Below are 24,087 nucleotides of genomic sequence, written 5' to 3' on the forward strand. Positions count from 1 at the left end.
GGGCAGCAAGTGTATTGGAACACCAACACCTGCAAATACCAAACCACCCTGACTTGGAATTATGTCACTGTTCCTTCACCATCATAGAAACTAGGAGCAGGAATAGGCCAACTGGCTCTTCGAGTCTGCCCCGTCATTCATTTTGATCATGGCTGATTATCAAATTCAATATCCTGATATCCCCCTCCCTCCCCTTCCCCATATCCCTTGATATACCTGTCCTTCTGAGGAAATTGTTATCAATGTACTGCTCCGAGCTGTTCTATTTCTGTAATGCGTGATTTGTCATGACAGATTATTGTGAAATTAGCGCATCTCATTCTATTCTCCCTAAAAAAAACTCTCGTGAACCAGCGAGGCAGTCAGACAGAAAACAGGTTTATGAACTGAGGAGTGGTTAAGATGGATGGAAAGCCCCCTTTACAACCAGACAGCCAGCTCTGAACAAAGGCGGGGAATTCTCTGTTCTTTTTCAAACCATTCCATCAGGGAGTGCAGCCTGACTCTGTCTCTTAGGAGAGAAGATGTTCCCTCTCAGAACTGTGCTGTGTTACATCACCAACGATGGTGGCACGCTGGCACAGTGGTTAACACGGCTGTCTCACAGCGCTAGGGAACCCCGAGTTCGATTCCCACCTTGGGTCACTGTCTGTGCAGCGTTTGCACGTTCTCCCCGTGTCTGCATGGGTTTCCTGCGGGCTCTCCGGTTCTCTCCCACAGTCCAAAGGTGTGCTGGTTAGGGTGCATTGGCCGTGCTAAATTCTCCCTCAATGCACCCGAACAGGCGCTGGAATGTGGCGACTAGAGGATTTTCATAAGTAGGTTCTTTATATAACTTAACATCTGGCCAGATATTACCAAACTTTAAATAGTACCCGCCTCTCCTCCTACTTCTTGATTATTTTACAGCCTGGGGTTTTTCCTCTGCATTGGTTAAATTTACCTGGATCCAGTTTCTCGATACTTTATTAAGTAGCTGATACCTCCCCTTCATGGAGAACCCCGTTTGTGACACTCATGTAGAGTCATAGAGGTTTACAGCGTGGAAACAGGCCCTTCGGCCCAGCTTCTCCTTGCCACCCCTTTTTTAAGCTTGTCCCAATTGCCCACATTTGGCCCATATCCTTCTATACCCATTTGAACGTCTAAGTGGATTTTAAAAGACAAAATTGTACCTGGGGAGTCTAAAACTAGAGGGCATAAGTTTAAGTTGAGAGGGGAGAGATATAAAAGGGTCAAAAGAGGCAATTTTTTTACGGTGTTTGAGTGGAACGAGCGGTAGTAGTAGAGGCGGATACAATTTTTGTCTTTTAAAAAGCATTTAGACAGTTACATGGGTAAGATGGGTATAGAAGGATAGGGGGCCAAATGCGGGCAGTTGGGGCTGATTCAGTGATTTAAAAAAAAGGGTGGCATAGACAAGTTGGGTCCAAGGGCCTGGTTCCATGCTGTAAATCTCAATGACTCCATGACACAAAGCAGGAACTCACCCAGACACGGGGAGAACGTGCAAACTCCACATGGACAGGCAGCCGAGGCCAGAATTGAACCCGGATCTCTGGCACTGTGAGGCAGCAGTGCTAATCACTGTGCCAACATGTCACCCATTCGTTACTTTCAGTTGTAATGGAAGTGGGGAGTAGCACTGCTCCAAACAGTTTGCCCTGGGGGTTAATGGCTGAAGGATCAGGCTGGGGAAGGAGAGAGCAACATAATAAGAGTTGAAAATGTACAACCTCCTGTGTACCAGAGACGGGTTGTATGTTCTGATCTGCGACTTCCTGAGCATACTTGAACAATACTTAATCATTTACTGGAACCATGACACATGGTCACTGAGTCAGAATGTTGTGGGTTCAAGTCCCATTCCAAGACTTGAGCACAGAAATGCAGGCTGACATTGCAGTGCAAGGGAGCTGCACTGTCGGAGGTACTGGCCTTCAGATCTGATTTTAAACTGAGACCCCCACCTACCCTCTTGGGGATATAGAAAGGACCCCTTTGCCCTACCCTCAGATGAGAAGGCCCTATGTCCCTCAACCAACATCACAGAATAAACAAATCAACCTGGCTGTTGTCACATTGCTAACTATGAGATCTTGCTGTGTACCGGGTGCTCTGGTTTCCTCTCAAAAGCTTTCTAGTTTTCCTCGAAAGCTTGTGAGTTTACTATCAAATAAATCGGTTGGACTTAAACCTGGTGTTGTCAGACTTCTTACTGTGTTCCTCTCACAGTCCAAAGATGGGTGGGTTAGGTGGGTTGGTCATGCAAAATTGCCCCTTAGTGTCAGGGGGACTAGCTAGGGTAAATGCATGGGGTTATGGGAATAGGGCCTGGGTGGGTTTGTGATGGGTGCAGATGGGCCGATTGGCCTCCTTCTGCACTGTAGGGATTCGGGGATTCTATGACAAATTGGTTGCTGTGTGTCCTATTTTACAAACACAGCTTTACTTCAAAAAGTACTGAACGGTTGCCTAGTGTTTTACAATATCGTGAGGTGGTGAAGAACGAATGCAAATGTTTCTGTCACCTGTAGATATAATTCCAGTGATACTTTAAACATAACCGGGGTAATACTCATGTTATAGATCACTCACGTGGCATTGTAGTCTGGAGCAAAGGCTCCAACTTTAACACCAACACATACAGAATCTTTCCCGCTCTTCCTTAGTAGGTTCAGGCTAAAACTTGTTTGGCAGCGCACTTTTCCATCGCCACCTCGTCCTGGAGTGGGACTCGAACCTGCCACTGCTGGGTTAGATGAGGCAGAGACACTACCCATTTTCACAGCAACTTCATTGCCACGTTAATGCAAGCCTGCTAGTGACAAATAAAATATATAAACTTTTAACACTGTGCCACAAGATGTACACTAAATATATATATATGTACACTATCATCTCTATATAAATACACACAGACTACATATATATATACACACATATATACACACATATACATATATATACACATATATATATATACACATATATAAAATAAATATACAGATATAAAATAAATATACACATATATATACACATATATAAAATAAATAAACTTTTAACACAGTGCCACAAGATGTACACTAAATATATATATGTACACTATCATCTCTATATAAATACACACAGACTACATATATATACACACATATATACACACATATATATATATACACACATATATAAAATAAATATACAGATATAAAATAAATATAAAATAAATATACACATATATATACACATATATAAAATAAACTTTTAACACAGTGCCACAAGATATACACTAAATATATATATATGTACACTATCATTTCTATATAAACACAGACTACATATATATACACACATATACATACACATAACACACAATGTATATAATTCTATATACCATTCATAATATACAGTAGTTATAAATATAATGTGTATATAATTTCTGTGATGCTGTCAATGTGAGCTCACAGCCCCAGTGTGTATTTCCCTGTGTGTGTGCTGGGTGGGGGGAGTGGCTGGGAACTAGTTGCTGATCGATGAGTAGGTGCTGGATGGATTGAGCCTGGCTCGGGGTTTGATTGTAGGGGCTGGAGGAGTGGTGATTGTTTCCGGGTGAGAGTGCAGCAGCAGCAGAGGCAGTGAGGACACACACAGAGTGAGCATGGCTGGCAGCAGGCTAGAGAAACTGGGCACCATCTTCACCAGGTGAGGCTGCAGTGAGCAGCAAGGGGCTCACTCACTAAAGACTGCCTTAACTCAGGGAGCTGGCTAAAGGTGGAGCAGATCTCACCCCCCACCCCTAGGACAGCCCTGGGTCAGATTCTGGGTTCAGGTCCCAGCACTGAGGGCAGTGCTGCACTTAGTGTGAGACTGTGCTGAGGGCAATGCTGCACCGAGGGCAGTGCTGCACATAGTGTGAGACTGTGTTGAGGGCACACTGAGGGCAATGCTGCACCCAAGGCAGTGCTGCATATAGTGTGAGACTGTGTTGAGGGCACACTGAGGGCAATGCTGCACCCAAGGCAGTGCTGCATATAGTGTGAGACTGTGTTGAGGGCACACTGAGGGCAATGCTGCACCCAAGGCAGTGCTGCATATAGTGTGAGACTGTGCTGAGTGCACACTGAGGGCAGTGCTGTGCAGAGCGCAATGCTGCACTAAGGGCAGTGCTTCACATAGCCTGAGACTGTGCTGAGAGCACACAGGGCAATGCTGCACCGAGAGCAATACTGCACTGAGGACAGTGCTGCACTGTCAGAGGTGCTGCCTTTCTGATGAGATGTTAATGTGATGGATTGCCTGCCTTTTCAGGTGGGTGGGAAAGATCCCATGGCAATCTGAACTAATACAGATGTTCTCTCCAGTACCCTGGCCTTCAGTTGACAAAAATATCCAATCATTATCATATCGATTTGATTTATTATTGCCACATGTATTGGTATACAGTGAAAAGTATTGTTTCTTGCATGCTATACAAAGTGTACTGTTCATAGAGAAGGAAAGGAGAGAGTTCAGAATGTGTTACAAGGCTGTTATCGGGAGCCTGTGCACGCTGCCTGTATACAAAGCTGGCTTCTGTGTTTCCTACATTACAACACCTACTGGCACTTCAGAAGCACTTAATTGATGGTAACACAGCTTGAGATGTTCTGAGGTAATGAACAGCCTTGTATTGATGCAACCTCTACCCCCAAGGTTAACAAAGAGAGTGAGTGAATGCAAGTTCCCCTCCAAGTCACTCACTATCCTGACTTAAGACATATATCGCCATTCTTTCACTGACACTGGGTCCAAATCCTGGAATTCCCTCCCGAATAGCACTGTGGGTGTACCTACACCACATGTACTACAGCAGTTCAAGAAGGTATCACAGCTTGGTATGGTTCCTGCTCTGTCCAAGACCATAAGTAACTGCAAAGGGTCGTGAATGAAGCCCAGTCCATCATGCAAACCAGCCTCCCATTCATTGACTCTGTCTACACTTCCCACTGCCTCAGAAAAGCAGCCAGCATAAAATCAAGGGTCCCACGTACCTCGGACATTCTCACTTCCGCCTTCTTCCGTCGGGAAAAACATACAAAACTCTGAGGGTTACATACCAACCGACTCAAGAACAACTTCTTCCCTGCTGCTGTCAGACTTTTGACTGGACCTATCCTGTGTTAAATTGATCTTTCTCTACACCCTAACTATGACTGTAACACTACATTCTGCACTCTCTCCTTTCTTTCCTTATGAATGGTATGCTTTGTATAGCGCGCAAGAATTAATACTTTTCATTGTATACTAATACATGTGACAATAATAAATAAAATCAAATCAAAAAAGGCAGCTGTCCACCACCACCTCAAGACCAGCAATGCTTCAAATTGAAACATAAGTGGTAGTTTTGCTCCTTTGATACAGGTGCATTGACCCCATTATTTAGTCCTTTACAGCAGACAGAATAAATTAATAGGTCCAGAATAAACTTGAAACCATTGAACCCAAAGCAGAAAATGTTAGAGAGCAGCAACAGTGTTCTAAATGGAGTATGACAGGGACGCACTGTGACTGGGGCAGCGTGGTGGCACAGTGGTTAGCACTGCTGCTTCACAACGCCAGGGACCTAGGTTTGATTCCCGGCTCGGGTCACCATTTGTGCAGAGTCTGCACATTCTCCCCATGTCTGCGTGGGTTTCCTACGGGTCTCTGGTTTCCACCCACAGTCGAAAAGATGTGTGGGTTAGGTGCATTGGTCGTGCTAAATCCTCCCTCAGTGTACCCAAACAGGCGCCGGAGTGTAGCAACTAGGGGATTTTCACAGTAACTTCATTGCAGTGTAAGCAGACTTGTGACTAATAAAGTAAACTTTAAAACTTAAACAGTCATGATACTGAATTTATTAAATCTGGCCATCCCTAAGCTGACAAACTAGAAGAAGTGATGGCGAGAGCTGTCGGTGTGCCGTCAGCAGCGAGATGCTTTATTAACACTGAGCGGGGAGGGCAAGCAGACATTGGCCTGAAGTGATCTGAAATGGCACAGCAAGCTCCCAGTGGCCAGCCACTGTAGTCTGGCGAATCCCAGCCACTGCCCAACAACAGTTAGCAACAAAATCAGAGACCTGTTAACATCCTGGGTAGAGAATTTCTACAGCTGTGAAGTGTGAACCTGGCTTTGGTTCTCCGAGGCTGATAGATCTGTTCTCTATTTACTCTGTCAATCGTTTCCCAAGTAGAACATAAGAACTAGGAATTTCAATAAAATCATGGCTGATCTTTTCTTGGACTCAGCTCCACTTACCCGCCCGCTCACCATAACCCTTAATTCCTTTACTGTTCAAAAATTTATCTATCCTTGCCTTAAAAACATTCAATGAGGTAGCCTCAACTGCTTCACTGGGCAGAGAATTCCACAGATTCATAAACCTTTGGGGAAAGAAATTCTGCCTCAACTTAGTCTTAAATCTGTTCCTCCTTATTTTGAGGCCATGGCGCCTAGTTCCAGTTTCACCCGTCAGTGGAAACAACCTCCCTGCTTCTATCTAATCTATTCCCTTCGTAATCTTATTTTTTCTACAAGATCCTCCAGCTTGGACCATCAACATTATTGGGCCTGTACTCGTCGGAGTTTAGAAGATTGAGAGGGGATCTCATTGAGGCATATAGGATTCTCAGGAGGCCCAACAGGGTAGCTACTGAGAGATTGTTTCCCCTTGTGGGAGAGTCTAGGAGCCAAGGACATAATCTCAGAGTAAAGAGTGGTCGATTTAAGACAGATGAGGAGGAATGTCTTCTCTCAGTTTAGCGAATCTGCGCAATTCTTTATCGCAGAGAGGCTGGGGTATTAAATATGTTCAAGGCTGAGATGGACAAGACTTTTAATCCACAAGGGAATCAAGGGTTATGGAAATAAGTCAGGAAAGTGGAGTTCAGGATTATCACATCAGGTCAGTCACAAACTCATTGGTGGAGTGGATTCGATGGGCCGAATGGCCTACTTCTGCTCCCACTTCTTATGGTCTCATGTTTTAAGAATTCAGGCTTTGGGTTAAGTTCGGTTTGTTGTGGTAAACAGAGTCCTCTAATTCTGCCTTTGCTGCTGTTTAAAATGTAGGGTCCGTGATTTGTTGCGTTCCGGGGTGATGAAGGAGTCAGAGAAACCTTGCTGGTACGATGTTTACGCTGCCTTCCCTCCCACACGGGAACCCGTCTACCAAAAACCGAAGGAGAGCTTCGGAAAAGTGCAAGACCCAGTTCAGGAGATTTTCTATCAGGAAGACATCATTCGGGCGTAAGTCCTGCCTGCGTCGCTGAGAATGTTCTGGAAAATGCTGCAGATGCTTGTCCTGTCAGGCGCAGTGGGCGGAGGGAGGGGAGCGGGCGGCCAACGTTTGCAGACCTGTGACCCTTTCTTGGAACTGGGGAAAGTAAGAGCTGTGGCAGCTTCTAAACAAGCTCAAAGGCAGGGAAAAGGTGGGCAGGGGAGGAGAGAGATTAAGAGGGAAGGTTTGTGATGGAGTCGAAGGCAGAAGCGATTCAGTAATAAATAGGGAACGGTACAGGGACAAATAAAGCAATGGAGCTGTGCATGGTGACAGCAGAACCATTCCCTGCACCACCACCCGATCTGTACAGCTTCTCCCACTTAACCAGTGCTCCCTCGCCGCGATGCCTATTGATCACCTTTTCCATTGTTCCTCTCAGTCGTCCATTCCTCTTCTGATCCGATCATAGAATCCCCGCAGTACAGAGGGAGGCCTTTCGTCCCATCGAGTCTGTGCTGACAACAGTCCTCCCCAGGCCCTATTCCCGTAACCCTGCTAATCCCCCTGACATTTGAGTCAATTTAGCATGGCCAAATCAACCTAACTCACACAACGTTTGGAGTGTGGGAGGAAACCCACGCAGACATGGGGGAGAACATGCAAACTCCACACAGATAGTAACTGAGGCTGGAATTGAACCTGAGTCTGTGGCGCTGTGAGGCAGCAGTGCTAACCACTATGTCACTACCCTGCTGCTTTTAACTCTCCCACCACCACGTCTTTCCATTCAGTCGTAAGCCTCTTTCTGTTCTTCCTGGCATCATTCTCTCCATCGCTCGCCTCAGCACATTTCCCCTCTCCCCCTCTCTCTACACTTCCCACTACATCGGCAAAGCAGCCAGCATAATCAAGGCCCCCATGCACCCCGGACATTCTCTCTTCCAGCTTCTTCCATTGGGAAAAAGATACAAAAGTCTGAGGTCACGCACCAACCGACTCAAAAACAGCTTCTTCCCTGCTGCCATCAGACTTTTAAGTGGACTTACCTTGCGTTAAACTGATCTTGGGTCGCACAGTGGTTAACATTGCTGCGTCACAGTGTCAGGGAGCTGCGTTAAATTCGGGCCTCAGGTAACTGTGTGGAGTTTGCACATTCTTCCCATGTCTGCATGGGTTTCCTCCGGGTGTTCCAGTTCCCTCCCACAATCTAAAGATGTGCAGGTTAGGTTAATTGGCTGTGCTAAATTGCCCCTTAGTGTCAGGGGACTAATTGGGTAAATTATGGGGATGGGGCCTGGGGATTGTTGTCGGTGCTAGCATGATGGGCCAAATGGCCTCCTTCTGTACTGTAGGAATTCTATGATCTTTCTCTACACCCTAGCTATGACTGTAACACTCTCCTTTCCTTCTCTATGTACTTTGTATAGCATGCAAGAAACAATACTTTTCACTGTATACTAATACATGTGACAATAATAAATCAAATCAAAATCCACATCAGATGACTATATCGTTTGTCTCTTCTTGGCTACTTCCTCTGCAGTCTTTGCTCCTCTCTGCCCCCCTCGATGTGCTGGTTCCTGATCTTGTCTTTCCTCCTTCCTTACCTGAGAGTGGGTGAAAATCTACCGCAACTCTTAACTTAATACATGGAAGTGCTTTCTTTATGTGTGGAAACTAAGAACAAAGAAAATTACAGCACAGTAACAGGCCCTTCGGCCCTCCAAGCCTGCACCAACCATGCTGCATGTCTCAACTAAAGCCCCCTGCCCTTCCAGGGATCATATCTCTCTACTCCCATCCTATTCGTGTATTTAAAAGTCACTTTCGTATCTGCTTCCACTACCTCACTCAGCAGCGAGTTCCAGGCACCCACCACCCTTTGTGTAAAAGAAAAAATCCCTCGTATATCTCCTTTAACCCTTGCCCCTTGGGTCTTAAACCTGTGCCCCCTAGTAATTGACTCTTCCACCTGGGAAAAAGCTTCTGACTATCCATTCTGTACATGCCCTTCGTAATCTTGTAGACATCTATTAGGTGGCCCCTCACTCTCCATCATTCCAGTGAGAACAAACTAGGATATGTCAAGATTGCGTCAACTTATTTATCATCATCTTTCCTTTGGCCTTTCCCCGTGTCACACGGGCTTGCCACCATGTTGGTTGGTCACCTTGGTGTCAACTGTCCTTTTTCAGATTTGGCGGATGGTTTTCCAGTCAAACGCTCTTCCTGTCACTAACCCTTTCCTACATCCCTGGGAATCAGAACATGTCTGGCCAGAATTCACTTCCAGTTTCAGCGACTGGCACAGGCCCATTGGAACATGGATGCTCAACTTCTTTGGCCATGTCATGAATGCATCTTCCATCACTATCATGTCCTGGGGTGGGATTTGAACCCTGGGCATCTGGCTTAAAGGCAGGGACACCATCCACTGCGCCGCAAGACCCCCTACAATAACAACTTGTGTGCGCTTATGTCTTTAAGACACTGCACACTGTCCCTGTGTCTGCATGGGTTTCCTCCGGGTGCTCCGGTTTCCTCCCACAGTCCAAAGATGTGTGGGTTGTGTTGATTGGCCGTGCTAAATCGCCCTTTAGTGTCAGGGGATTAACAGGGTAAATATGCAGAGAGATGGGAATAGTGGGATTGTGGTCAGTGCAGACTCGATGGGCCAAATGGCCTCCGTCTGCACTGTAAGGGTTCTATGATTCTAGAACGGTGGTTCCCAACCAGTGAGCTGCGGTGTGAGGACACCACCCCACTCCCCCACCCCCAACACACGTGTGCTGCAAAAAGAAAACTCAAAATTCATGTAATTAAACTGAAACTGACCTTCGTCTTTAGCTCCGTGGTTGACAGCTCCAAGACCCAATGAATCTCAGGCCTCCCGTGCTTGCCTCAGCTGGAAAAGAGCTGCATGTGCGCAGTTTAGACTTTTTACATGGGATAGGCCCGTGCACATTGACCAACGGGACTTGGAGCTGAAGAGAAAGGTCCCTGTGTATCCTGTTGGCAAGTTGGGTAGACTAACTATAAATTGGGAGGTAGGAAGTTAGGATTTGGTGTTTTTAAAATTGTAAAATATTTAGGAGAAAGCATTGCACAGTCCCGATTAAAAGGTGGTGCTTGTTCTGTGCTGAGAGATAAAAAGAATGTAAGTATACAGAGAACCCAGACTGAAACATTACTATTGAACGGCCAAGCAGCAGTTTTTTTAGCATAGTGGTGTGCCATAGATAAAAGGTTAGGAACCACTGCCATACTCCAGAGCTCGGAGCCAAGGAACTGAAAGCACAGCCACCAATGTTTGAGTGACTGAAATCGGGGGTGCGTGTAATGAAGCAGAGGTTGATCCCCCCCCCGCCAACGCTTAACCACTCAAAGAGGAATACCTCGCCTCATACCCTGTTAAATGTGGGTGAGAAATAGTATGATCGACTCTTCAACAACTTTTAGTGGTTAAATCAAAATAACTACCTGAGACACACTCTGTAAAATCAACAAGTAACAGTTTATTTACCTAACAAACAGTGAACCGGTTTACTAAACCATTAACAAACTCAATAACACACTATTCTAATGGAATACTGTTTAGATAAATACAATTCCCATTTATTAAAACAAAATAGAACTTTTAGTCATTCTCTAAATTACAGCCAGGTTTATCGTCTTCCGGAATATTCTGCCGTCTTTGCTATCTTCACTATCGAGATGAGGCTTGCTTTTAAGACTTAATTGAGGCCATGAGAGCCAGCAGTTCTCCCTGTCTCTCTGAGTTGTGAGTGGTGACAGGTAGCAAGTACTGTCCCTGTTTGTCTCACTGCTCTCTGTCTCTTATATCCCTGATGACATAATCATATTTCCCACAATCTGATTGGTTCTCAGGTCACCAAAACATCAATTTCAAATCTAATAGGTTGCTGGTAGCTAAGTGCCTCATTTAAACTGGTTGGCTAAAATTCAAAAACAGCCTGTTGTCTTGGCAACACTACTGCCTGGCCTCTCGATACAAACGTTTCACTTTGGACTCTCTGTGTACTTATAAATTAAAAAAAAAACACAGTTTAATAGACAAGTCGCAACAATGCTCAAGAGGCCAAAGTTCGAAGAGCACAGAGAGGCACCTCTGGTGGCACAGTGATTAGCACTGCTGCCTCACAGTGCCAGGGATCCAGGTTCGATTCCCAGTTTGGGTCACTGTCTCTGCAGAGTTTACACATTCTCCCCGTGTCTGCATGGGTTTCCTCCTGGTGCTCCGGTTTCCTTGATTTGAAAATCCACACCCTGTTTTCAAACCTCTTCCTCTCCGGTTTTGTGGATGTTGCCAACGTAGGTCGGCAGACATGAGAATGATAGGAGAACGCAGGTGATTGGGGACCGGTGTGTGTGTGTGTGGGTGATTGGGGACCGGTGTGTGTGTGTGTGGGTGATTGGGGACCGGTGTGTGTGTGTGGGTGATTGGGGACCGGTGTGTGTGTGTGGGTGATTGGGGACCGGTGTGTGTGTGTGGGTGATTGGGGACCAGTGTGTGTGTGTGGGTGATTGGGGACCGGTGTGTGTGTGTGGGTGATTGGGGACCGGTGTGTGTGTGTGGGTGATTGGGGACCGGTGTGTGTGTGTGGGTGATTGGGGACCGGTGTGTGTGTGTGGGTGATTGGGGACCGGTGTGTGTGTGTGGGTGATTGGGGACCGGTGTGTGTGTGTGTGTGTGTGTGTGTGGGTGATTGGGGACCGGTGTGTGTGTGTGGGTGATTGGGGACCGGTGTGTGTGTGTGGGTGATTGGGGACCGGTGTGTGTGTGTGGGTGATTGGGGACCGGTGTGTGTGTGTGTGTGTGTGTGATTGGGGACCGGTGTGTGTGTGTGTGTGTGTGTGTGTGGGTGATTTGGGGACCGGTGTGTGTGTGTGTGTGTGTGTGTGGGTGATTTGGGGACCGGTGTGTGTGTGGGTGATTTGGGGACCGGTGTGTGTGTGGGTGATTTGGGGACCGGTGTGTGTGTGGGTGATTTGGGGACCGGTGTGTGTGTGTGTGTGGGTGATTTGGGGACCGGTGTGTGTGTGTGTGTGGGTGATTGGGGACCGGTGTGTGTGTGTGTGTGTGTGTGTGTGGGTGATTGGGGACCGGTGTGTGTGTGTGGGTGATTGGGGACCGGTGTGTGTGTGTGTGTGGGTGATTTGGGGACCGGTGTGTGTGTGTATGTGTGGGTGATTTGGGGACCGGTGTGTGCGTGTGGGTGATTTGGGGACCGGTGTGTGTGTGTGGGTGATTGGGGACCGGTGTGTGTGTGTGTGTGGGTGATTTGGGGACCGGTGTGTGTGTGTGTGTGGGTGATTGGGGACCGGTGTGTGTGTGTGTGTGTGTGTGTGTGGGTGATTTGGGGACCGGTGTGTGTGTGTGGGTGATTGGGGACCGGTGTGTGTGGGTGATTAGGGACCGGTGTGTGTGTGTGTGTGGGTGATTGGGGACCGGTGTGTGTGGGTGATTAGGGACCTGTGTGTGTGTGTGTGTGTGTGTGTGGGTGATTTGGGGACCGGTGTGTGTGTGTGTGTGTGTGTGTGGGTGATTTGGGGACCGGTGTGTGTGTGTGTGTGTGTGTGTGTGGGTGATTGGGGACCGGTGTGTGTGTGTGTGTGTGGGTGATTTGGGGACCGGTGTGTGTGTGTGGGTGATTTGGGGACCGGTGTGTGTGTGTGGGTGATTGGGGACCGGTGTGTGTGTGTGGGTGATTGGGGACCGGTGTGTGTGTGTGGGTGATTGGGGACCGGTGTGTGTGTGTGGGTGATTGGGGACCGGTGTGTGTGTGTGGGTGATTGGGGACCGGTGTGTGTGTGGGTGATTGGGGACCGGTGTGTGTGTGTGGGTGATTGGGGACCGGTGTGTGTGTGTGTGTGGGTGATTGGGGACCGGTGTGTGTGTGTGTGTGGGTGATTTGGGGACCGGTGTGTGTGTGTGTGGGTGATTGGGGACCGGTGTGTGTGTGTGTGTGTGGGTGATTGGGGACCGGTGTGTGTGTGTGGGTGATTGGGGACCGGTGTGTGTGTGTGTGTGTGGGTGATTGGGGACCGGTGTGTGTGTGTGTGTGTGGGTGATTGGGGACCGGTGTGTGTGTGTGGGTGATTGGGGACCGGTGTGTGTGTGTGGGTGATTGGGGACCGGTGTGTGTGTGTGGGTGATTTGGGGACCGGTGTGTGTGTGTGTGTGATTGGGGACTGGTGTGTGTGTGTGGGTGATTGGGGACTGGTGTGTGTGTGTGGGTGATTGGGGACCGGTGTGTGTGTGTGGGTGATTGGGGACCGGTGTGTGTGTGTGGGTGATTGGGGACCGGTGTGTGTGTGTGGGTGATTGGGGACCGGTGTGTGTGTGTGTGTGTGTGTGTGTGGGTGATTGGGGACCGGTGTGTGTGTGTGGGTGATTGGGGACCGGTGTGTGTGTGTGGGTGATTGGGGACCGGTGTGTGTGTGTGTGTGATTGGGGACCGGTGTGTGTGTGTGGGTGATTTGGGGACCGGTGTGTGTGTGTGGGTGATTGGGGACCGGTGTGTGTGTGTGTGTGTGTGATTTGGGGACCGGTGTGTGTGTGTGGGTGATTGGGGACCGGTGTGTGTGTGTGGGTGATTGGGGACCGGTGTGTGTGTGTGGGTGATTGGGGACCGGTGTGTGTGTGTGGGTGATTGGGGACCGGTGTGTGTGTGTGGGTGATTGGGGACCTGTGTGTGTGTGTGTGTGTGTGTGTGTGTGTGTGTGTGTGTGTGTGTGTGTGTGTGGGTGATTGGGGACTGGTGTGTGTGTGTGGGTGATTGGGGACCGGTGTGTGTGTGTGGGTGATTGGGGACCGGTGTGTGTGTGTGTGTGTGTGTGTGTGTGTGTGCGTGTGGGTGATTGGGGACCGGTGTGTGTGTGTGGGTGATTGGGGACCGGTGTGTGTGTGTGGGTGATTGGGGACCGGTGAGTGTGTGTGTGTGTGTGTGTGGGTGATTGGGGACCAGTGTGTGTGTGTGTGTGTGTGTGATTTGGGGACCGGTGTGTGTGTGTGGGTGATTGGGGACCTGTGTGTGTGTGTGTGTGTGTGTGTGTGTGTGTGTGTGTGTGTGTGTGGGTGATTGGGGACCGGTGTGTGTGTGTGGGTGATTGGGGACCGGTGTGTGTGTGTGGGTGATTGGGGACCGGTGTGTGTGTGTGTGTGTGTGTGTGTGGGTGATTGGGGACCAGTGTGTGTGTGTGTGTGTGTGATTTGGGGACCGGTGTGTGTGTGTGGGTGATTTGGGGACCGGTGTGTGTGTGTGGGTGATTGGGGACCGGTGTGTGTGTGTGGGTGATTGGGGACCGGTGTGTGTGTGTGGGTGATTTGGGGACCGGTGTGTGTGTGTGGGTGATTGGGGACCGGTGTGTGTGTGTGGGTGATTGGGGACCGGTGTGTGTGTGTGGGTGATTGGGGACCGGTGTGTGTGTGTGTGTGTGTGTGTGTGGGTGATTGGGGACTGGTGTGTGTGTGTGGGTGATTGGGGACCGGTGTGTGTGTGTGGGTGATTGGGGACCGGTGTGTGTGTGTGTGTGTGTGTGTGTGTGTGTGTGTGTGTGTGTGTGTGTGTGTGTGTGTGTGTGCGTGTGGGTGATTGGGGACCGGTGTGTGTGTGTGGGTGATTGGGGACCGGTGTGTGTGTGTGGGTGATTGGGGACCGGTGTGTGTGTATGGGTGAGTGGGGACCGGTGTGTGTGTGTGTGTGTGTGTGGGTGATTGGGGACCGGTGTGTGTGTGTGTGTGTGTGTGTGTGTGGGTGATTGGGGACCGGTGTGTGTGTGATTGGGGACCGGTGTGTGTGTGTGTGTGGGTGATTGGGGACCGGTGCGTGTGTGTGGGTGATTGGGGACCGGTGTGTGGGTGATTGGGGACCGGTGTGTGTGTGTGTGTGTGTGATTGGGGACCGGTGCGTGTGTGTGTGTGATTGGGGACCGGTGTGTGTGTGTGGGTGATTGGGGACCGGTGTGTGTGTGTGTGTGATTGGGGACCGGTGTGTGTGTGTGGGTGATTGGGGACTTGTGTGTGTGTGGGTGATTGGGGACCGGTGTGTGGGTGATTGGGGACCGGTGTGTGTGTGTGGGTGATTTGGGGACCGGTGTGTGTGTGTGGGTGATTGGGGACCGGTGTGTGTGTGTGTGTGATTTGGGGACCGGTGTGTGTGTGTGGGTGATTGGGGACCGGGGGATTGTGTGATTTGAGGCACAGGCAGCACGGTTTTGTGGATTTTCTCGGGTTTATGGCGGGTTGGATTGGGAGCGCGGCCAGGAGGGTGCGGAGGTAACGGACGCACGAATGCCGTCTTCAACAGCAGATGAGCTGAGACAGGGTGAATGTGGGCGATATTATGGAGGTGGAAGTTGGTCTGTGTGATGGTGTGAGAATGCCTGTCTGGGGTTATGTGGGCAACAGCAATTTAACCTGTTTCATTCTGAGGTCTTCTAAATTGCAGGAAATTCTACGAGGTGTATGGGAATGGGCCGCGGCCCTTTGATCTCACACGATCCAATTTTGTCTCCACATGCCAAAGGTAAATCCTTGTTTATGTTTCCACCTCCTTCTTTGATCCATCTCCAGCATCAAAATAAAAGCAGTGGAAACACACAGCCATTCTGGCAGCATCCGTAGGGAGAGAGAAACAGAGTTAACGTTTTGAGACGGTTGTGGTGATAGTGTGCATTTGATATAAATATATATGGGGAATGTTTAAAAATTCAGCCTTATTCTACAGGCAGCCTGTGTGTCTGGATGGAATGTAACTCAGATGCTGGGAGAGCAGGATAATTACTCAGTAGCTAAAAAACAGTTGCTTAATAGGGGCAATGTAACAAATCTCCATTCCAAAGATGTGCAGGTTAGGTAGATTAGCTATGCTAAGTTGACCCTTGGTGTCGGAGATTAGCAGGGTAAATACATGGGGTTATGTGGTAAGGCCTGGGTGTGATTGTTGTCTGTGCAGGCTCGATGGGCCGAATGGCCTCCTTCTCCACTGTAGGGATTCTGTGGTTCAATGGAAATTTATTAAGGTAGGATATCATTACTGGGGCTGATGATGCACTGTGAGCTCACCAGTTAAACACGATGATGTCCAAAGTGGGATTCGAGCCATGAACTCACTAAGCGTGGAGCTTTTTCCTAGCGCGCCTAATATTCCTCCCAAGTAATAACCCGGCCTAATGTGCTTAGCCACTGAGCTCAGCTGTATTCATGCCAGTGGGTAAGTCCCCTTTTCTGTATTTGTGAACTGCCATATCTGGATTCGAACCCACGACCCCCAGGAATTGGCCTAGCCCTCTGGCTTGCTAAACTAGTGACGTTTACCACCACACCACTGTCTCCTCTTAAATTCTGCCATGGTGGAGTACGAAACCGTGACTCCAGAGCATTAGCCTGAGCCTCTGAATGACTCGTCCAGTGACCTTACCTCCATGCACGCCCTCCCATCTCTGTGGCAGTGATTGGACGTGTAGTTGGCGGGATTCAATCAGGATTGGAGATTTCCCCAGTGGATTTCTTATCCATCGTTTTGACCACTTGGCCACGATTACTAGGCCCCCAAATCAGGGAGAGTGAAGAGTGCAGTGGGTAGGCTTTGAACCTATGGGCCAAATGGACAAAAGGTTCACGGTGGCATATTGGTTAGCACTCCTGCCTCACAGCACCAGGGACCTGGGTCACTGTCTGTGTGGAGTCTGCACTTTCTCCCCGTGTCTGCGTGGGTTTCCTCCGGTGCTCTGGTTTCTCCCACAGTCCGGCACCTGTTCAAGTACACTGAGGGAGAATTTAGCATGGCCAATCCACCTAATCAGCACGTCTTTGGGACTGTCTGGGTGCTCTGGTTTCTCCCACAGTCCCAAAGACGTGCTGGTTAGGTGGATTGGCCATGCTAAATTCTCCCTCAGTGTACCCGAACAGGTGCCGGAGTGTGGCGACTAGGGGATTTTCACAGTAACTTCACTGCAGTGTTAATGTAAGCCTCACTTGTGATACTAATCAATAAGCTTTTCTCCTGTCCCTAATTCATATGTAATCCTCAATGGATGTCCATTCTCTGCCTTCATCGCTCATCCACACAGCTTGGGGTGTGACATTAACTTACTACCTACTCTTGAGGAAACTAATCAAATAAGATTGGGGCGGCACAGTGACACAGTGGGTCACACAGATGTCCAGCAGCAGGAAGCGCAGTTCAGGTTCTGCAATGGAACCTGACTCCCCATCTAGATACACCTGGGGTGGCATAGTGGTTAGCACGGATGTCTCTTAGTGCCAGGGACCTGGGTTCAATTCCGGCCTTGGGTCACTATCTGCGTGGAGTTTGCACATTCTCCCCATGTCTGCATGGGTTTCCTCCAGGCGCTCTGGTTTCCTCCCACAGTCCAAAGATGGCCATGTTAAATTAACCCTAATGTTAGGGGCATTAGCAGAGGTAAAATATGCAGGGTTACGTGAATATGGCTTGGGTGGGATTGTGATTGGTGTAGTCTCGATGGGCCAAATGGCCTTCTCCTTTCTGTAATGATTCTATGATCTTGGTGTGAGATAGAGTATAGTGAAGATATGGATGGGGGGGGCGGTGGTGTGGGGAAACTGTTATCTATAAAGCATTGCTCTTTCACAGTGGAATATGGATTTGAGTTGTGATTTCTGACTGTACTGAACTGGGTAATCTCAGCCGGAGACCTTACTGTGAGGGCAGGGCTTTGGCACACCCACCCTGTTCTCATTCTCTGCCCCGAGACTGATATAGCAGGAGGGATCAGAAACAATCGGTGTCCCTTGGCAATACTCAATCTCTGGATTAGACCATTCAAAGCTGTTTTTCTTGAGTTATCAAATTGATTTAATGGAGCAACATAAATAACACGGCAATGTTCTTCGAATCATAAAATCCCTAGAGAAGGAGGCCATTCGACCCATTGCATCTGCACTGATTCTCTGACAGATTCTTACCCAGGTCCCTCCCCCGCCCTCTCCACCCCTGACATATCCCTTAACCCCACACATTCACCCCACTGATCCCGCTAACCGACACATCTTGGGACACTAAAGGCCAATATAGTTGGTGCTATAAAAACTAGAACGCTAAGTCAACTTGTGTCAAGTCGTAGTGAACTAAATTAGCAGGAATGGGATGAACAGGACAGCTCTTCCAAGGGGCCAGTACTGAGCTGATGGGCCAAATATCCCCTCCTGTGTTGTCCATAGTCTGTCACTGCAACGATCTGTTGGGCCAGTCTTCCAGATAAACTGACCACCGTTTTTCCTTTCTCTTTTGTTTGGAAAACCTCAATTTGGCGACTTATTTTTTTCATGACTCTACAAAAATTTTTACTGCACACACGGAATCTCCGTCTTAGCAGCTTGAGGGTTCCCTGCCACTTCTGCTCTAGAAGAGCGAGCGCATGAACCTCGGATCAGCAGAGTCCCCGTGACTGCGATGGTGGGAGCTCTCACCTCTCTCCGAACTTCCTCTTCCTAGGTTTGTGGAAAAGTACCAGGAGCTAGAGGCACAAGGGGAGGTTGATGAAGAAAAATTATTTGAGGCTACCAGCCGGGCACTCCTGGTGGAAGGAGTTGTGTTACGAAGGAGAGGCGGAGCGGGAGTAAGTATGACACAAATCCATTTACAGCCTGGCGGGGTTAGAGTGATTGGATGTGGCTAGGAGGTGCGGTCACCTCGATCAACTTCATTCAAGCTCAGTTACGGTGAGGTTAAAGGGGGCTTGTGACTACTCACCATAACTTTCCACTTGCGTTAGCTAGATTGTAGAATCATAGCGTCCCTACAGTGCAGAAGGAGGCCACTTGGCCCATCAAGTCTGTACTGACCACAATCTCACCCAGGCCCTATCCCCGTAACCCCATGCATTTACCCAGCTAATCCCCCTGACACCAAGAATCAACTTAGCATAATCAGCACATCTTTTGGACTGTGGGAGGAAACCAGAGCACCTGGAGGAAACCCACGCAGACATGAGGAGAATGTGCAGACTCCACACAGACAGTGACCAGAGGCCGGAATTGAACCCGGGTTCCTGGCGTTGTGAAGCAGCTGTGCTAACCATTGTGCCGCCCCTATCTCCACAGGAGAATGTGCCTTCCCTTGATCCACAGAGTATTGGAATCAAAATCCACTTCAAAGACTTGAGCCTCCAATTCTGATGAATCCCCCCACCCCAGCCCAGGAGTGCTGCACTGCCAGTGGTGCTGTCTTGAGATGAGACTTTAAACCATGCCCTCGTGAGACTAACACAAACATTTTCTGCAGGCCTGGTTGCAGGAAGCGTAGAAACTAGATGCGGGAGTAGGCTATTTGGCCCATTGAGCCTGCTCCATCATTCATTTTGATCATGGCTGATTATCGAATTTGATATCCTGATCTCTTCTCCCCATATCCCTTAAGCCCCGAGAGCTATATCCAATTTCCTGAAATCACATGGCCAGAACTACTTTCTGTGGGAGTGAATTCCACACATTCACCACCCTTTGGGTGAAGAAATTTCTCCTCACCTCAGTTCTAAAAGGTTTACCCCTTCCCCTCAAACTATGACCCCTAGTTCTGGACTCCCCCACCATCGGGAAGATTGTTTCTGAATCGACCCTCTCTAACCCTGTTAGAATTTTATAAGTTTCTGTGAGATTCCCTCTCACTCTTCTAAACTCCAGTGAATATAATCCTAACTGACTTGGTCTCTCCTCATATGACAGTCCTGCCATCCCAGGAATTGGCCTGGTAAACCTTCGCTGTACTCCCTCTATATAGCAAGGACATCCTTCCTCAGATAAGAGTGGCACACTGGTTAGCACTGCTGCCTCACAGCACCAGGGACCCGGATTCAATTCCCAGCTTGGGTCACTGTCTGGAGCTCTGCCCGTGTCTGCGTGGGTTTCCTCCGGGTACTCTGGTTTCCTCCCACAGTCTGAAAGACATGCTGGTTAGGTACGTTGACCCGAACAGGCGCCGGAACGTGGCAGCTAGGGGAATTTCACAGTAACTTCATTGCAGTGTTAATGTAAGCCTTACTTGTGACTAATAAATAAACTTTAAAAAAAAATTTAGGACACCAAAACGGCACAAAATACTCCAGCTATGGCCTCACCAATGCCCTGTACAATTGCAGCAAAGCACCCCTATCCCTATCCTCAAATCCTCTCGCTATGAGGGCCAACATTCCATTTGCAAAGGAAGAGTAAAGGGAGTTCTTCCCGTTGTCCCAGTCTGTACTTATCCCTCGGTCAACAAATAAAACAGGTCATTCTTCTCCTTTTTCTGGGAGTTTGCCGTGTGCGCAGATTGACTTGTCAAAACAGACTCAGCGTATCCATCGATCTCTAACCCCCTGCCATCACCCGTTGCAACTTTCAGATCTCGGGTGTTGCGAGCGGCGGACCCCCGGAGGAGGAGAAGCGGGACCCCGTGTTGGATCTAAAACTGCACGAGCTGCTGAAGGGGATGCAGGAGGAGCAACAGCAGCAAACGCCTCAGACACAAGACGAGGCACAGCCGCATTGATGCCATTCTGTGCTGCAGACCAGAAAAAACTGTTCCTCACAAGTGGAAGTTAACAGTGCCTCCTCCAATCCCAGGGACTGCCCGCTGAAACGCCCAAACAACCAACAAGAACGTATTCCTGTGTCTCGTGGTTTGGTTAAAGTGTAAATCTAACCCTCGGCACTAAAACTCAGCCCTCTGAGCGATCCCAGCTTCTTATTAAGGCCATTAACTCCTTAAATATAACCTGTTATTTAAAAACAAGAATCTTAATTCTAAGTAAAAGTTGTTGTAAATGACAGTGGCATTTTTTTTGCAATAGTTTATTGAAAGAAAACCAGCCATAGCATGTCTGAAATAAAGGCTGATCACTGCAGACGAGACATAGGAGCAGAATTAGGCCACTCGGCCCATCGAGTCTGCCCTGCCATTCAGTCAGGGTTATTTTTTCTCATGCTGGAATCTGAAACAAAAACAGAAAATGCTGGAAGGTCTCAGCAGGTCTGGCAGCCTCTGTGGAAGTCATGATGTGGAGCTGCTGGCATTGGACAGGGGTAAACACAGTAAGAAGCCTCACAACAGTGATAATGGGATAGTAAACCTTGTGCGTTTACTATCAAATAAACTTGTTGGACTTTAACCTGGTGTTATGAGACTTCTTACAGCCTCTGTGGAGGCAGAACAGAGCCCCAACTTCAGCTCCCCTCGTAGGATGGCATCATTGTTTCACACAGTGCAGAAGAGGCCCATCGAGTTCACACTGACACGTGAGAAATACCTGCGCTCCCACCTAATCCCATTTACCAGCCCATAACCCTGAATGTTACGATGTGCCAAGTACTCACCCAGGTACTTTTTAGAGGATGTGGGGTAACCCACTTCCACCACCCTCCCAGGCAGCGCATTCTGGATCGCTGGGTAAAAAAGTTTCTCCTCACATTCCCCCAAACCTCCTACCCCTCACCTTGTACCTATGTCCCCTCATGACTGACCCTTCAACTCGGGGAAACAGCTGCTCCTTATCCACTCTGTCCATGCCTTCACCATCTTATATCATTTAAGGTACCATCAGGACGTTGGCACTAGGAGTACTCAATCTTCCAAACTTTATTACTTGTGCATGAGGAGAACATGCAGTGGGATACACTGCTTGGTGTTCTGTCGATTCATACAGATATATTGCAGTTATAATTAATTACAGCGATTGAGAAACAAGCTGCCTTCTAATCCTTAATTCACATACATAGTCCATCAATCATAGTATAGCATTTTGTCCCTACTTATCCAATAGAAAACTGAATCCTTCCAGTCCATCGTTAGAATAACATATCATCGTATCTTGTTTTTGGTATGAGTTCTTGTACTTATCTTTAGTTCCTGTGACCACGGCAGGGAACACAGTGTTTAAGAAATTGACGCAAGGTGAGATTAGTCACTTAAAACATAGAACAGTACAGCACAGTACAGGCCCTTTGGCCCTCAATGTTGTGCCAAGCTATGTTCAAACCCAAGATCAAGCTATCCCACTCCCTATCATTCTGGTGTGTATCCATGTGCCTACCCAATAACTGCTTGAAAGTTCCTTAAGTGTCCGATTCCACTATCACAGCAGGCAGTGCATTCCACACCCCAACCACTCTCAGAGTGAAGAATCTACCTTGGACATCCCTCCTATATCTCCCACCATGAACCTTATAGTTATGCCCCCTAGTAACAGCTACATCCACCTGAGGAAATAGTCTCTGCACGTCGACTCTATCTATCCCCCTCATCATCTTATAAACCTCTATTAAGTCGCCTCTCATCCTCCTCCGCTCTAAACAGAAAAGCCCCAGCTCCCTCAACCTCTCCTCATAAGACCTACCCTCCAAACCAGGCAGCATCCTGGTAAATCTCCTTTGCACTCTCTCCAATGCTTCCACATCCTTCTTATAGTGAGGTGCCCAGAACTGAACACAATATTCCAAATGTGGTCTCACCAACGTCTTCACCAAAGCCACTTCTCTGAAGAAACAGCCGCTGGCCTCACCCAGGGCCTTGTCTGTACATGAGCACTTTCCATTCTTGCTGACAGAGGTGCCTGCTGTAACTTAATTTTGATGTGGAGATGCTGGCGTTGGACTGGGGTAAATACAGTAAGAAGTCTCACAACACCAGGTTAAAGTCCAACAGGTTTATTTGTAGCAAACGCCACTAGCTTTCGGAGCCATACCCTATTCTTATGAGGGCATCTTTCAGCTTCTGGAGGTGTCTGTTGCAATCCTTATCTGGGCAGATCCTGTGTCTATGGAGGACTTGTCCATAGGGGATGGCTTCTTTAACATGTTTAGGATGGAAAGTTGGAGAAGTGGAGCATCGTGAGGTTATTCATGAGCTTACGGTACAGGGAGGTGCTGAGGTGACCATCCTTAATGGAGATGCGTGTGTCCCAAGAATGCAGCCGATTCCGGAGAGTAGTCCATGGTGAGTCTGATGGTGGGGTGGAACTTGTTGATGTTATCATACAGTTGTTTCAGTGATCGTTCACCATGAGTCCAAAGGAAGAAAATGTCATTGATGTAGCTAGTGTAGAGCATCTCTTTAACCTGTGCTTAGCACTTTCTCCACTCACATTGTCTGTACCTTTAAGACTTGACTACCTGTAAAGACTTGCATTCCAATCATTATTCTGTAAATTGAGATTGTATCTTTATATGCCCTGTTTGTGAATAGAACTCCCACTTACTTGACAAAGGAGCAGTGCTCCGAAAGCTAGTGGATTTTGCTACCAAATAAACTTGTTGGATTTTAACCTGGTGTTGTGAGACTTCTTACTGTAACTTAATTTCCTCAGCGCACCTCGATCAGGTCACCTCTGTCTCCTCTGCTCTGAGGAAAACAAGGTTAAAGTCCAACCAGTTAATTTGATAGTAATCTCACAAGCTTTCGGAAACACTGTTCCTTCACCAGGTGTGTGGAAGGTTCCTTGGGATCTTGTGGGATTACTGTCAAATAAACTGGTTGGACTTTAACCTGATGTTGTCAGACTTCTTACTGTCTTTGCCCCAGTCCAATGCCGGCATCTCTACATCCTGAGGAAAACAACCCAAGCCTATCCAACCTCTCTTTGTAACTCAAATGTTCCATCCCAGGCAGCATCCTGTTCAATCTCCTCTGCACGCTCTCCAGTGTAATCACATCCTTCCGATAATGTCCTACAACAGCCTTGCCCTCTAACTCTGGGGTTTCTGCCCAGATCCCTCTCCAGTCATCCACCTCTCCATTTTGAGTCTCTCTTTTGGCTGTACCTTTAGATCTTTGGTAAGCTGACTGCCCCGATAGGGTCGGAGT

The 24,087-nt window shown here is 48.3% G+C and overlaps 1 protein-coding gene across 1 annotated transcript; it reads left to right on the forward strand.

The window, feature by feature from the left end:
* The first annotated feature begins 3,620 nt into the window (after positions 1-3,620).
* Positions 3,621-23,548, forward strand: mrps23 (mitochondrial ribosomal protein S23). The gene is made up of 5 exons (XM_080210796.1): positions 3,621-3,699; positions 7,093-7,269; positions 15,715-15,792; positions 18,745-18,868; positions 20,632-23,548. The coding sequence occupies exons 1-5, from the start codon at positions 3,656-3,658 to the stop codon at positions 20,776-20,778; spliced, it is 570 nt and encodes a 189-aa protein (XP_080066922.1). The 5' UTR covers positions 3,621-3,655; the 3' UTR covers positions 20,779-23,548.
* The last annotated feature ends 539 nt before the right edge of the window (positions 23,549-24,087 follow it).

Source organism: Carcharhinus amblyrhynchos, chromosome 23 (genome assembly GCF_965287045.1).
Source record: "Carcharhinus amblyrhynchos chromosome 23, sCarAmb.v2.hapA, whole genome shotgun sequence".
NCBI lineage: Eukaryota > Metazoa > Chordata > Chondrichthyes > Carcharhiniformes > Carcharhinidae > Carcharhinus > Carcharhinus amblyrhynchos.

Bases quoted from the DNA above. Each gene is read 5' to 3' on its own strand.
- mrps23 (XM_080210796.1), top strand. From the start codon at position 3,656: ATGGCTGGCAGCAGGCTAGAGAAACTGGGCACCATCTTCACCAG. The intron at 15,793-18,744 runs GTAAATCCTTGT...TCCTCTTCCTAG, and splicing joins TTTGTCTCCACATGCCAAAG to GTTTGTGGAAAAGTACCAGG. The intron at 18,869-20,631 runs GTAAGTATGACA...TGCAACTTTCAG, and splicing joins GAAGGAGAGGCGGAGCGGGA to ATCTCGGGTGTTGCGAGCGG.